At 33.7% G+C, this 16342-nt stretch overlaps 1 protein-coding gene across 8 annotated transcripts in view; it reads left to right on the plus strand.

Annotated features, from left to right (window-relative positions):
• The window catches only part of LOC124362172 (F-actin-monooxygenase Mical), a 194167-nt gene that overhangs the window by 89977 nt on the left and 87848 nt on the right, over positions 1 to 16342 (plus strand). For all 8 annotated transcript variants that reach the window (XM_046816485.1, XM_046816457.1, XM_046816447.1 and 5 more), the window contains 7 exons: positions 710 to 907; positions 1217 to 1318; positions 3943 to 4150; positions 6951 to 7064; positions 7971 to 8072; positions 10535 to 10791; positions 14115 to 14372. In XM_046816485.1, the coding sequence (XP_046672441.1) occupies positions 734 to 907; positions 1217 to 1318; positions 3943 to 4150; positions 6951 to 7064; positions 7971 to 8072; positions 10535 to 10791; positions 14115 to 14372 (1215 nt within the window). In that variant the 5' untranslated portion in view covers positions 710 to 733. The remainder of the gene's footprint in view (positions 1 to 709; positions 908 to 1216; positions 1319 to 3942; positions 4151 to 6950; positions 7065 to 7970; positions 8073 to 10534; positions 10792 to 14114; positions 14373 to 16342) is intronic.

Below are 16342 nucleotides of genomic sequence, written 5' to 3' on the forward strand. Positions count from 1 at the left end.
AAAAATTAAGATCATTGTTGCAGAATGCGGTTAGTTGTTGCATTCTTACAACAAACAGCCTTTTAGGCCACAATAACTTGTGCATGCAGTCGAAAGTTCGGATGATTTACTGCGCACAGTCACGATTCAATAGCTACAATAAAATGATAGAATTGTCTTGTATGCACGTCTTATGTAACGTAGCAATCTATGTTTATGGCTGCCCAGTACATTCTGATAAATTATTTAGGTCTATCGTCATCACCCATGACAAAGAGTTCCTTCTTTCAGCAACTACAAATTACGAATTCCTTTGTGGTAAACAAAGAAAAGTTCGTTCATTCATCTGACCATGAATGACATGAATGGGCGATACTGTCCTCGTCTAGCTGTTATCAGCAGAGTGTTGTGATGTTATCGCGCTGCAATCTGTCATCCTCCCGGGCAGCTAACGAGTCTTGGTGATTTATTGTGTGTTGTGCTACCGCGAGGCGATAGCCGGGCAGAGCGTTCACCTCACCTCACTGCTTCTGTGTCTACCCCTCGGTGGTCAGTTGAGTCGGCCAGTTACATTAGGCACATTGCCGTGGTGGGCTCTCTTCCTTTGCGGTGGGATAGTATTTATTCTTGTAAGCTTTTTGTTAGGGTGATTATGAAACTGGGGTTTCTGTACAATACGTTGTCATAGTGTCATGAAAACTTGACATCTCATTGGTTGTTCTGTCCGCAGGTAAAGAAGCACCGAGGTACGGCGATGGATCATCCCCGGAAGGCCATGGTGTCTCCGGACTCTGCCCTCGCCGCCGATGTCTTCGACCAGTTCTGCTCGGCCAACACCCTCAAGACTATCCTCGGCCATTTCAGGCATCTCTGTGACATCTTGCACATAAAACCAACAAACTTCCCTCACTTCTACCCCAAACTCAAAGTGAGTTAGCTACTTTTTACATACAATGTGACTACGCAATTAGTTTAAGTGATCGAACAATAGATAATAAATTAAATCTAAAATTAGTTTAAATCATAGCACAAGTGTCACATTCGCCTTCTTTATTTAACAGAGACTATCCCCACGAGAAGAAGATACCTGTAGATATTGTTCACCAACTAATAATAACTTCCACTACTATTATAAGTTGTACCGTAGGGAATTAAAAAATCTATATTTTCGTTATTATTATAAGCTTAAATAAACAATATTATAATGTTTCTTGAGAAGTCACAATTTTTGTTTCAGGCAAAGTTAAGATCGTGGAAAGCACAAGCTTTATGGAACAAATTCGATAAGCGAGCAGCTCACAAATGCTACAACAGAGGAAAGGCTTGTCCAAACACACGAGTAAGTACATTTAGTGATTTATTTAGTAAACTTTAATTAAATAATAAATTTATTTCCCTCAGTCTTCAAACTAGGATCTAAACTGGGTCTACTAGTAAAGTACAGACTTATTTTAATTGAGGGAGCCACTATATTAAAGGGAATAGGAATGCAGTCATGTTTGAGATCTACCTGGGGTATATGGAGTTTACTTTTAAAACAATCCTTTGAATTGTTCTTCAGGTTTAAAATGTTGTTTTTGTTAAAATAATTTAATCTTGAGGTACAAAATTCTTTCTAGTGTAAAATTTTTGAATTGTAAGTAGGTACTGTTTAGTAATTAAAGTCAGGAGAATCTAGTTTGTTTGAAGGTACAGGACAAATCTGTAGGACAAATCACCTTTTAGTCGTCGGGACTTTCTATATTAACTAAAACTTTGTTCATTAATTCTTTCGAAAGTGTAAAGACAGTGTATTTTTATCCAAATTATTGTTTGAATGTTACTTGTAAATTATTTAATAGGTAAGATAGTATGGGGCCTAAAATTGAGCCTTCTACTTCTAAGCAACATTAGTAAAAACAACAAAGAAAAAGAATGACAATAGAGAAGAAATGAATGGTAAGGAGGGGCCTGGAACTGAAGGTTGAGTTTTCCTTTTAACTCAATAGTGATCCCTGTTTATTCAACCAGCTACTACATACAAGATGTGTCTGTGAATTACAAGAGTACAATCCAGCAGCTCATGTCTTGTTGTATTTAAAACATTAGTGTAGTTGGGAGTCACTGTAGTTATACTTTTCCCTTGAATTATTGATTATACACCAATGCGGTTTCATTTTTGTGAAATAACTGTACTACCACCCTACTGATTTCCTCTGTACTTAAAGATTTTCACGAAGACAACCGTGACTGATAGTGTAAGGCCTTGTTGAAGTCAAGAAAATAACCTTTAACTATACAACCATAATATGAGTACGAATGGTCGAAAACTACTGTTGTCTACATTAGGCCTCGTTTGGTATTTGAGATACATTTAAGTGAATTTAAGTTTGGTTGGGACATATCCTAACTAGAATGATTTTATATATATATATATATATATACATAAATTGTATAAATGGCAATAGCCTTATTTAATTTCAATAAACATTGAATCGCAAAAAGTACTTGCTCCGCCGGGAGTCGAACCCGGATCTCTCACTTGCCGGGTGAATGTGCTACCATTACACCACAGAGCGCTTACTTTTTCCGATTCAATTATTTTGTATTTGGCCGTATCTGTCACATATGCGTTTAAATAAGCAAACTAACATATGATCGGAAGACCATATGTTACTTTTTGCGATTCAATGTTTATTGAAATTAAATAAGGCTATTGCCATTTATACAATTAAACGTAAATAAAAGTCGTTTGACAGGTGTTTGGTCTTCCGATCATATGTTAGTTTGCTTATTTAAACGCTTATGTGACAGATACGGCCAAATACAAAATAATTGAATCGGAAAAAGTAAGCGCTCTGTGGTGTAATGGTAGCACATTCACCCGGCAAGTGAGAGATCCGGGTTCGACTCCCGGCGGAGCAAGTACTTTTTGCGATTCAATGTTTATTGAAATTATATATGTACATATATATATATATATATATATATATATATATATATATATATATAATGTTATAGAAGAATTATTTTATGTTTATAGGTTTTTTGTAAGCTTGGTAGAGATGATAATCTACTTTTGATGTGTTTTGTGTTTGAAAGATGGATTTATATAAAAATTGTCCCTGGTTTTTTGTACTATTTTTTTCTATTATTTCTTCCTTCAACACAAAACTAATTAGATTTGTTTTACTATATCCTAAGTGTTACATAGATATTGATATAGTTGTAGTGCAACTGAATTGCAGTGTTTGTCTGCTAGTGTGGTAATGAAACTTTTGTCATGTTTTAATTCTGCTGGAATTTTAATAGTAATTCCATTAAGTTGGTTGTTAGGATTAGACATGGTTTTTCTTTAACTTGGTACCATACAGGTACTGGTTAACTGGTACCTGTACTTTTGACATATCTGCTTTTCCAGGGTGTGGATAGCACTTTTCTGTGTTCCTTTTTGGATCTGTTATTCTTTTGTTATTTTTTTCACTTGAGTACAGTTTATGCTTCAGAGCTTTGAGATAAGTAGTATATTGTGTAGAATTGTCTAATAATCATATTTGCTGTTTTTAGGCTTATATTTGTATTGTATTATGAAAATTCCACATTCATGTCTAGTTAAAGAGTCATTTTTCAGTTTTTATTTCAAGTATAAAATAAAGAGTTATATGATTTTTTATTCAAGTTAAACCTTTTGCTTTTTAGAAATGTTTCTGAAGAAGTCTTAATTATGTAAAATGGTCTGACAGATCCATAAAAATTATTTTTTATGAACGTTATCAAAATCATCAATAGTGAACATTGTAATGCAACTATGAACGTATAACACATCATCTTTAATGATCTCTAGACCAAGAGATCAGAATCTATGCACAGTTTGTAATTAATTAACCTGACAATATCTGGAACTGATAATGTTCTGCTTGCGTATGGATTAACATGATTGTTTTTCTGATAGCATAAACAATGAGTACTGTAACTGACTGACAGGTTCTGGTGATTGGTGGTGGTCCATGTGGCTTACGCTCTGCCATCGAGGCCCAGTTGTTGGGAGCCAAGGTGGTTGTCGTGGAGAAGAGAGATCGCATGTCTAGAAACAACGTTCTACATCTGTGGCCTTTCGTTATTCAAGACTTGCGCGCTCTTGGTGCTAAAAAATTCTTCGGAAAATTCTGCGCTGGATCTATTGATCACATAAGTAAGTTTGTATTGTGTTATCCACTGAAGTGAAGTTAAATGAGTTTCCAAAGTTCCCTTTGTGGGCAAATGCCACAAAGCAAAGAAGCTTATTCTGATGGTATTTAGCTTTTTAAATCCCAAGCTGTATTATTATATCAATCAATCCCACGGCTTGAACAGCCGTAACAAGCTCTTCAAGTTAAACGATCTTATGACTCACACTTATTTTAGGTTTTGCACAAGTAGGAGCATTTCTGGTTCAAATTAATTATATTTCTAATATGGTAATAAATTGCCCCTTGTTCCCACCATCAGGAAAATACAGGATCTCCGAAAAGAATGCAGGGATTTTGAACGGATGTTACTTAAAAACTATTAAAGTGTCAAATGAGAATAGAACAAGTTTCGTTTTCATATCTTATTACGTTTTGATGTTAGCTCCATTTGTTGCTCTGCAATATCAAAACAGTACGTCGTTGGGCAATTGATTTATTCGGGCTTCTGATGCAAAATTGTTGGATTTCTTCGATTTTGTCATCACTTGTTTTTGGCCGGCCAGTTGAATGACCTTTCAACACACTTCCTGTATCACAAAGCTGGTTAAACCAGTGCACAATCGCTTTATCATGTGGTGAATTTTGACCTTGATACGTAACTCGAAATGTACACTCCACACTAACAATCGGTTTCAATTCTGCATACCACAGAACACACTTTGCCTTCTGTTGCACCTTAAACATTGTAGTTGTGACTGGCATTAGGCGTGTCACCAACAATAGCCGAATGCTACCAAACAGCTGTTCTGTGCATGCCAAGGTCCATGATTCCTCCCATGCTACACGGAAAACAAAACTTAATTATTTCAACTTTAATTTGATGATTTTAATTATTTGAATAGTTTTTAAGTAAACTCCTGTTCAAAATTTTGGCATTCTTTTTTGGAGACCCTGTATGTACAATACATATGTAGGTTCGAGAAATATACTGCAATCAAAAAGTATTTTTCTGATGCTTGTAATCTACAGCTGTTGAAGATATTTTTATATTATTACAATTATTTTTACAATTTTATTATTACAATTATTAAAATTATTTTTGGTATTACAATTGAGTTTATCTTGTTGCTCAGATCATGAAAATATATACAGTATATATTTATGTCTCAGGAGCCTTCTTTGGTAAAAAAGTGTATACTTTCGGCCGTTATAATTCACTTTCAGTCTTAAGAGGTAGAGTGTCTTACTATTCAACGTAAGTGCTAAATCTCTTCTCTGTCCGTCAAAAATGTTCTCAAGGTAATGTATGGACAAACTCATGTGGATAGATCTTACTTCCGGTCTAAAGAGTGGAGTGAAAAACCTAACTTCTGGCTGTGCATTACTTTTGAATAGGCCAACATTGGTGCTAAATATCTCCAATGTGCATAAAACCATTCTTGAGATAGTATTCTATAAATAGCGGACAAACATACAGACACACACATAGAAAAGAATTTTTCAGACATGTCTGATTTACTGGCTAAAAGAAGTGAAGTTATGTAAATTACTTATGGTACAGCAAGCATTATTAATCCAGATTTTATGATTCATTAAAATGTTAGATACCAGTTATAAATATTTTATTTTTACCGTTTTTAGGTATATTGGAGAAAATGTAATAATCTAAATATTCAAATTTCGTTTTGTTATATATTTTTATACAAAATTGGTCTATTGCAACTGTCCTCATAGTAGCACTTACTGAAAATCTCTGCATAACTTCACCAACATGATCCCCAGACCCCAAAACAACCACTTGTTCCAAAGTTTATAAACGTGATCAGGTGGTAATATTAAATTTGAGTATCAAATTTAAATTACCACAACCCCTTTTTTATTAAATTTTATTGGATAGATATTGTAGGATTACAGATGGATTAAATAGATAGAATGTGTGTGTTATTTAATTAGGTGTGTTGTTAATGAAATTGTTAGATGCCTTTTTTATAATTTCTTCCTTTGTTTGAAGTTTGTATTTTACTACTACTGGTTGTATTGTATCATTATTTCTGTTTAATAATTGTTTTACATTTTCAAAAACAATTCAATCACACTTTTAATCTGCCGATTTTGAGCAGAGTATATGAAGGTTAACACGTTAATGACATTAGCGTTTTTCCGGACTTTTTTATTTGCAGTCGAATTTTTCTGTAATAATGGGAAAAACCGTAATTGGTTTTTTACGTCAAACTTTAAGTATAACGAGAAAGATATGTAGGCTTCGCAATTTTGAACAGAAACAATATCATAATCTTTTTCAATTTTTCACCTGTACTCCAAGGGATACCTAAAAAAAATAATTTACCATAAAAATTAAGCAATCATGTGCCCGATGAGGTACATGATAATCTGTGGTATTTGTTCAATCCTGAATCAAATTTAACAAACCACCAAGACAGGCAAACAATAAAAACGCAATAATGAAATGCATAGCAGCGTATACTCCATAGGCTGCACAACACACCTTACAAAAGTCCGGTGTGTACCAGATTAGGTACTCAATGGCAGTTGTGAAAGATAGCATGTACGTGATGGGTTAATACTATGGTACTTGTTATTAAACCTAAATTTTAAAAAACTAATCCAATAGTATTTATTCAGTTATTGTCACTTTATCTGGAGCTTTATATATATATATATATATATATATATATATATATATATATGTAAAAAACAATTGAAATCACAACTAAAAAAGGTTGTGGCTCCAATTCCTTAAGAAATTTCATTTTAAATATTTAAAAATAATTCACTTTAATAAGTAACTCTGTTATGTTTCAGGTATTAGGCAGCTTCAGTGTATACTACTAAAAGTTGCATTAATATTTGGGGTGGAATTTCATGAAGGTGTTGGTTTTGAATCTTTACTTGAACCACCAGAAGATCAGTCTGAAAGTAAGTAAATCATTCCTTAACTTAAGTTTAATTCAAATATATAATCAGTTTTATACATCTTCAAAATTAAGTATAAATATAGAAGATGTATTAAACAATTTAATTATTTTGTGGGCATGTTGAAAATGGCTAAATTTTGAGAACTTTCTATAGTGTACAAGCATTTAGAAACGGTAATATTATGTAACACTGTCGTGAAATAAAATATTTATTCAGTGAGAGAATAAGAGTGTCAAAGCATGGTATATTTGGTATCATGGGACATTCCGATCATATGTTAGTTTGCTTATTTAAACACATATGTGACGGAAATAGTCAAATACAGAATAACTGAATTGTAAAAAGTGAGGGCTCTATGGTGTAGTGGTAACACTCAACCGGTAAGTGAGAGATCCGGGTTCGAGGCCCAGCAGAGCAAGTATACTTTTTACTATTCAATGTTTATTGAAAATTAAATGAGGCTATAATAGCCACGTATACAAATTTAAAATATATTTACATATACATATAAGAGGTACATATTGCTATGAGGTACAAAATAAATAAAATTATTTTAACATTATCAATTCCAAAAAATTCTTTTTGTATTCATGAAATAAAACAAATATTTAAAATGAGGGAAAATTGTTACTTTTAATATGTAGTATTTTATAAAATTGTACTGTACATTTACTGTCACATGGAAATAGTATATGTACATCAGGACCTGGTTTCAGATTTTTTACTACTTAATTTTCATCTTACATCACAAATATTACATTTTTTGTAGAAACTGTATTAACACATGATAGTTTTCACTCCTTCCTGCACGCGAGAGGTCGTGTGAAGGCAATTATCTTATGCGTACTTTATATTTTTATATTTCTTCAAGAAAAACATTGAAATAAAATAAAGATTGTGTTGCAGGAATAGGATGGAGAGCACTTACTAGTCCCCCAGACCATCCTGTGTCACAGTACGAGTTTGATGTGCTCATAGGTGCTGACGGAAGGAGGAATACCCTTGAAGGTGAGACCACCATCAATATTTATTTATGTGTCAGTGTATTCATTAATGCTGATTGCTGGAGATGATACATTGTAATGAGTTTTTGTGTCAGTAACAAGTTTAATATGGTTAATGGTGAGGATGAGTAACACATTAAGGTTAGGCTAATATTGCAGTTGCTCAATGCTACCTTCTAGAGGCGGTACAGTATAAACAGGTTTTTGTGTCTGTATCACAGAACATGTTTAATATGATTATTGGTGGTGAGGACAAGTAACACATTAAGGTTAGGCTAATATTGCAGTTGCTCAAATGCTACCTTCTAGAGGCGGTACAGTATAAACAGGTTTTGTGTCTGTATCACAGAACATGTTTAATATGATTATTGGTGGTGAGGACAAGTAACACATTAAGGTTAGGCTAATATTGCAGTTGCTCAATGCTACCTTCTAGAGGCGGTACAGTATAAACAGGTTTTGTGTCTGTATCACAGAACATGTTTAATATGATTATTGGTGGTGAGGACAAGTAACACATTAAGGTTAGGCTAATATTGCAGTTGCTCAATGCTACCTTCTAGAGGCGGTACAGTATAAACAGGTTTTTGTGTCTGTATCACAGAACATGTTTAATATGATTATTGGTGGTGAGGACAAGTAACACATTAAGGTTAGGCTAATATTGCAGTTGCTGAATGCTACCTTCTAGAGGCGGTACAGTATAAACAGGTTTTGTGTCTGTATCACAGAACATGTTTAATATGATTATTGGTGGTGAGGACAAGTAAGACATTAAGGTTAGGCTAATATTGCAGTTGTTCAATGCTACCTTCTAGAGGCGGTACAGTATAAACAGGTTTTGTGTCTGTATCACAGAACATGTTTAATATGATTATTGATGGTGAGGACAAGTAAGACATTAAGGTTAGGCTAATATTGCAGTTGCTCAATGCTACCTTCTAGAGGCGGTACAGTATAAACAGGTTTTGTGTCTGTATCACAGAACATGTTTAATATGATTATTGGTGGTGAGGACAAGTAACACATTAAGGTTAGGCTAATATTGCAGTTGCTCAATGCTACCTTCTAGAGGCGGTACAGTATAAACAGGTTTTGTGTCTGTATCACAGAACATGTTTAATATGATTATTGGTGGTGAGGACAAGTAACACATTAAGGTTAGGCTAATATTGCAGTTGCTCAATGCTACCTTCTAGAGGCGGTACAGTATAAACAGGTTTTTGTGTCTGTATCACAGAACATGTTTAATATGATTATTGGTGGTGAGGACGAGTAACACATTAAGGTTAGGCTAATATTGCAGTTGCTCAATGCTACCTTCTAGAGGACGGTTAGGTAAATAAACAGGTTTTGTGTCTGTATCACAGAACATGTTTAATATGATTATTGGTGGTGAGGACAAGTAACACATTAAGGTTAGGCTAATATTGCAGTTGCTCAATGCTACCTTCTAGAGGCGGTACAGTATAAACAGGTTTTTGTCTGTATCACAGAATATGTTTAATATGATTATTGGTGGTGAGGACAAGTAACACATTAAGGTTAGGCTAATATTGCAGTTGCTCAATGCTATCTTCTAGAGACGGTACAGTATAAAACAGGTTTTGTGTCTGTATCACAGAACATGTTTAATATGATTATTGGTGGTGAGGACAAGTAACACATTAAGGTTAGGCTAATATTGTAGTTGCTCAATGCTACCTTCTAGAGGCGGTACAGTATAAACAGGTTTTGTGTCGTATCACAGAACATGTTTAATATGATTATTGGTGGTGAGGACAAGTAACACATTAAGGTTAGGCTAATATTGCAGTTGCTCAACGCTACCTTCTAAAGGCGGTACATTATAAGGAGGTTTTTGTGTCTGTATCACAGAACATGTTTAATATGATTATTAGTGGTGAGGACAAGTAACACATTAAGGTTAGGCTAATATTGCAGTTGCTCAACGCTACCTTCTAGAGGCGGTACATTATAAGGAGGTTTTTGTGTCTGTATCACAGAACATGTTTAATATGATTATTGGTGGTGAGGACAAGTAACACATTAAGGTTAGGCTAATATTGCAGTTGCTCAACGCTACCTTCTAGAGGCGGTACAGTATAAACAGGTTTTGTGTCTGTATCACAGAACATGTTTAATATGATTATTGGTGGTGAGGACAAGTAACACATTAAAGTTAGGCTAATATTGCAGTTGCTCAACGCTACCTTCTAGAGGCGGTACAGTATAAACAGGTTTTGTGTCTGTATCACAGAACATGTTTAATATGATTATTGGTGGTGAGGACAAGTAGGACATTAAGGTTAGGCTAATAATTATGTAGCTGTTCCATACTATGTTCTGAAGTTAATACAGTAATACAGAAGATGCTATCTACTATACAAAAAGTTCTAAAACTGTAGTTTTTAATATTTTAAAATTGCATAGTTGTAATTTAATATAAACATGTTTGTTGTCTAGGATTCAAAAGGAAGGAGTTTAGAGGAAAACTTGCTATAGCAATAACAGCAAACTTCATCAATAGGAAGACAGAGGCTGAGGCAAGGGTAGAGGAAATCAGTGGTGTTGCTTTCATCTTCAACCAGAAGTTCTTTAAAGACTTGTATGAAAAGACTGGAATCGACCTTGAGAATATAGTATACTATAAGGATGAGACTCATTATTTTGTTATGACAGCTAAGAAGCACAGTCTAATCGACAAAGGTGTCATACTGCAGGTAAAGTTGTTAAAAAATAATGTATTGGATATAAAATAATTTCTCAATTTCTAAGTTAAGTATGTTTATATCTTGCTAAAAGTAGTATGAGATTCAACAAGCATCCTTCAGTGGTATTTCTATTTGTTCTTCCTATCATTTAAATGTTCAGCATATTATGTCAGCAAAATGGAAGCTATTTATTACAATGCTTATTTTACTGTTGAGTTTTTTTTAATACAAGGCTTATTTGTAAAATAAGGCCTAAAATATCGTAATTGACCAAAACGTAGCTAGAACATCAAAATGCCCCTATGGACTGATTCATGGTAGCATGTCTGGCATTAAACAACACCACTTGTATTGATATTGATTTAGTTTGCAGTGTGCAGTGTAATTTAACGTGTTATTTATTTTCCCTCATTCACTCTTTCCTGGATGGTTTAATTAGGAAATTTTACTTGGAAAAATTACTCGTTCTAGCCATAATTGTAGAACACTATAAAAAATGTTTAGCTTGATTCAGATAACAACACTTGATTGTAGCTTCAAGGTAACACGAATACTAAAACTATGTGCACTTAAAACTAACTGTAGACATTGACCAGAAACACTCAAAACTAGAATATTTTGAAACTATACAACCAATTGATTTGATTATAAAACTAATCACTGCGTTATTATTACAATTGTAGTAACTTGACAGGTGTTCAAACAAACTAAAATGAACACAAAGCAGAAACGCGATCGGTACAATTATATAACCTGCTATTTGAATTACGACAAAGGTCTGTAAAATATGTTGATTTTACTTCAGTATCGTATCAGTATTGGACACAGATTATTTAATTCTATACTGCACAGTATGCTCTTTAAATGGTTAAAAAGAAAAAAAAGGAAAATTACTTATAAAGGTTATCATTTCTATTGAGTTTTATATACTTTAATGAGTATGTTAAAACATGCACAAAATGGAAAGTGGCGAGCGTACTGGCTACATTTACACTCGTGAAAGGATTAAAAATGTTTAAAACAATTAATTAGGCTAGGCCGGCAACTGTAGAATATGCTCAGTGATTTGTTTTTTAATAGAAAGGGATATTTGACCAGCAGAAATCCATTAACAGATAAAGCTTATCTTTAATACTTATTACTGTATACTGTACAGGTGTATTACTTAGTAATAGACCTGAAAGTGATAACATGAAAATGCATAAGTGGGTGAGAGCTTTGCAGTGCAAACCCAAATAGTTTCTAAATAAAATTTATAGTATTAAAAGTAAAGATAATTCTTCAGTCAACAGACACTAGGGCTTTATTGCCTTGAGAATGGTAATCCATCTTTTCTGACCAGTGCTGCACTACCAGCAGCAGGGCAATGTGTAAATGGAAGATCTTAAATAAATATTCTGTCCTCTATGGGGTTGTAACAGATAAATATGGATGCATATTAACCCTGGAGACTAGTCTAGTAGTCAGAGACTGAGTATACACATAAGATCACCTGTCAAATATCTGGATCATGAACTTTTTAAGTCACATTCAGCTACCGATACATGAAAATAATCAGTCCAGCGGCAAATACGATCTAACTGTATGATTCCCTTTACTAAATATGTCTTCATATAGGGTTTGAATCCAATATAATGTCAAACTTCCATAGCATGTTAGCTCTCTATGGACTAATGCAAATAGATCAGAAACCACAATGTAACCTTCACACTAAAATTTATTTTTTTAGCACTTTTATATAAAACGTAAGATTTGCAGGGTTGAAGATTTAAGCTAAAGGTGTCTAGTAAATGGACAATACATTTTTCATTAGTTTAATCAGCTAGATATCGATTTATATTTTTCATACTTTGCTGTATTGATGCATGTTTTTATTACAAAATGGAGATTTTCAATTTGAATAAATAAATCAAATGAATTGTAGTTGCTAGACATACTCTACAGCTAGGTTGTTACAACTTGTAACATGCCAAATCTTTTTATAATGCCTATAACAATTTTCTTATAGATACTAAATATAGTTTTGCTATGTACAGAGTATTTTTCTTTTTAACCATGATAACGAGTTTCTATCTTAACCATTGTGGAGGTGCTTTGTCTTTCCAACTATTATTAAACAGACAATGTATGTTATTGTTTGGGTTATTACTTGTATATCAAGTATATTACTTGAAGGTTCTGGGAGCAACTGGATCATGAAGCAGGTTCAAAATCTGATCACTAGTTGTAAAGTTAATCAGGGTATCAACAAGCACATAAATTCTCTGTAGTGTTATCATCAACAGTTCTTGAAAGATTGCAATGAAAAAAGGATTACTTTCCAGCAATGTAATTTGATACAGGTCTTTAAATAGCCCTTTGTGATCAGTATCAAATTCATATGATTGTCCTCTCACATAATGCTAGGCCACAAATTTGGCCATGGGATGTTCTCTGCCTCAAGTCGGTGATTTATGATCACATCTTGTCTCTCAGCTCAGCAGGTCATGAAGTGTATCCAGTTGTGGCTGGAAATTAGTGCAACTTTGCAGGCAAATAAGTAATAACAATATTTATCTATTTGCAGCACATACTGTAGTACACATTGTTCAGAAATATATTTTATCTGACTGTCACTGCCACTGTAGCTGCCATAGTGTTTGCTGTTTATTTATTAAAATACTAGTGTATTTGGTGAAGAGAAAGTTAAAAAAATGGAAATGAGATAATATTCTGTTGATACTAGAGACTTTCTTCTATAAATAAAAGTAATTTTAAAATGGATCAACCTATAACTTAAATTGAATATTACTAGGTTCATTTAAAAGCAAATAATAACCAACTGATAAAATTTCAACCTTGAAACTATTTAAGAATTTAATTTAAATTTCAGTAATTAAATAGCCTAAGGTCAAATACTGCCATTTAAATCTGAGTAAAAATGATGTGCATGGTTACACAAGCGCCACGTGATGACACAGAGTGCCGACCTGCATGCATGGCCCGGTGAGCTGAGATCCATATGAGACCATTCGAGCTGAGGGAGAGATAATTTTAGGCCACATTAGTGGCCTCCAGATCGTAAGGGTTAACCTGGAAACTTGATGATTCAGGAAGAACAGCTGCAAATAATATGTACTGCTTCAGCTCATTAACCAAGACAAATCAGTGAATTGACAGTTTCAAAGTTGCAACTGCAAAGATCAGCTATTTAACTAAAAGTTCCCACATTTGTTAGTCTTTGCTTACAACAGAAGCAATCGGGTATTGAATGATTTTTTTGTATTAAAGGTGTATTACAGCAAGAGTAAGAGAACATGATAACTAGCGCCTATAAAATTATGCATGTACAGGATTGGGGAGACACAGCTAGGCTGCTGTCACCAGATAACGTGGACAAGGATGCACTGGAGCAGTATGCGAAAGAGGCAGCAGACTTTTCTACTAATTACAATCTACCAGCACTGGAGTTTGCAGTGAACCACTACGGCCAGAGTGATGTAGCCATGTTTGACTTTACTTCTATGTACGCTGCCGAGAATGCCAGCAGAGTTGTGGACAAGAGAGGTCATCGGTTACTCATGACCCTTGTGGGTGACAGTCTGCTGGAGGTGAGAGGATCTGCAAGACAATTTACTGTTTTATATTCCACAATTTTATGTGTATAAATTTACAGGAAATATTGTATTCACCAGGTTTTTTCACTCTCCATATATGTAATTCATAACACCTTATACAAAACAAAGTAGTAATTTCAACCATAGTATAATACGTTGATGAGCAGATGCCATATTGCATGCTATATATTAAGACTACTCACGATCATTCATAGAGTTGCAGTTAAGGTATCATTATATAATTACATTGAAGACAATGCACAAATTACATTGTTTTGAATTACTACATGTTTAATTTTAAGTGAAACATATCTTAATTTCAGTTGGAGTAATGATTAGATTTATTTAGTATCATGTTAATAAGCACAATAAGCCTAAAAAAATTATTGTTGTACTTAAAAGTGTTGAGGAAATCTCTTGGAAAGAAAGGTTAATACACATTTATTGGGAACTCCTCTCTCCTCCTCCAAAGAAGTCCATTTAGTCATGATAAAATTGTATGTGTTAATTTTAATTACAAGAAAACCTCTAATATCTGGTGGGGGAGGATTCAGGTAACGTAAAATCTGGATATGAGGAATCACAATTGTTTTAAAATCATCACAAATGATTCTATGATAAAATACGATAGCATTTAATTATGTTGTTCTCAACAAACAACAATTGTGGCAAAGCCTACATATGTGTTAGTTCCAATACATACTTACTGAAGGTGTTCATTATTTTGGTAACAATATTAGATAAACAAAAACACGAAGACAGTATTTTAATACATTTAATGGTTACTATTATAGAGTATGAACAAATTTATATAAGTTTATTACAGTATCACCAAATTTGTATCATGAAAAATAGTCCAGATAGGTTTCTTTAGCAAGAGGGTTGGGTTTAATGGGGTTGGTTGTATTACTCAACCACAGATCTATGTGTATAGATGTCCAAACTTTTCCTTTCAGCTCAACATGATTTATAAAAACTAATAACAGTTAAATTAATGTTTATTAATAGTAATATTCCGTTTAAATTCAATTTTTAATACTTTTGTAATGATACATTTTCATAAGCAACTTAGAAATGGCAGTGAAAAAAAGCTTTTTTTACCAGGTTTAACTTTTAAAAAACTTTTCCACAACCATAAAAAATCTTCATATGTCTTTGTATAACATATGAAGCTGTATAAAGAATTGTAAGTGGAAAATACAAAATAATTTATGTTCAGTCTCATAAAGTGTGTTTTTAAAGTATCTGACTTTTTTCTATTGTGCAAGGAAATAACCGGAATGAGGTACTTGCTGGCATATAGATTTATCAACTAAATTATAGTTTGTCAACTGTAGTATCCATGCGCAGGCTTGTAACAAGATCTCAACATTTTGTCAATTGGCGGCAGCCAGGTTGACGTAAAACTTAAAACTCTGTACTGAGTGCTCATCGCACATGTATTTTATGCTGTATGGCTGAATGTATGGAACAGTGATACTGTCATTGTATTTTTTGAACAAATGGCAATTCCAAAAATTCAATAGATCTTTGGGAAATACACTTCAGTTTATAACACATAAAGATGTAGTACAACAGTTTTAGAGACGGCCGCACTTCAGTAAAAAGTGAACTTATCAGTTAAATTTACATTTTGTTGCTAGTGGACCAACATATTTACTGTCAGTGAACTGAGGTAAGCATCAGTAATGGTTCAGATTATTTGATTTTAACAGAAGATTTGGTCATGCCCAATCTTAACAGAAGATGCTGCAATCTTGTTTCAAAGAACTTGTAAGCAGAACCAAAGCAGTTGTGAGTTGGAATGATTTAGGTCAGGGGTGCCCAACCTTTTTTACCCAAGGGCCACATTGTAAAGCCTTTATGGCCAGGCGGGCCAACATCCCAGGGGATTTGGAACCCCAAACAAAACGTATTGCCCGGGGTTTGTTCCAGAAATCTTGTGCAAAATATGAGTTTTAAGG

The sequence above is a fragment of the Homalodisca vitripennis genome, chromosome 1 (genome assembly GCF_021130785.1).
Source record: "Homalodisca vitripennis isolate AUS2020 chromosome 1, UT_GWSS_2.1, whole genome shotgun sequence".
Taxonomy (NCBI): Eukaryota; Metazoa; Arthropoda; class Insecta; order Hemiptera; family Cicadellidae; genus Homalodisca; species Homalodisca vitripennis.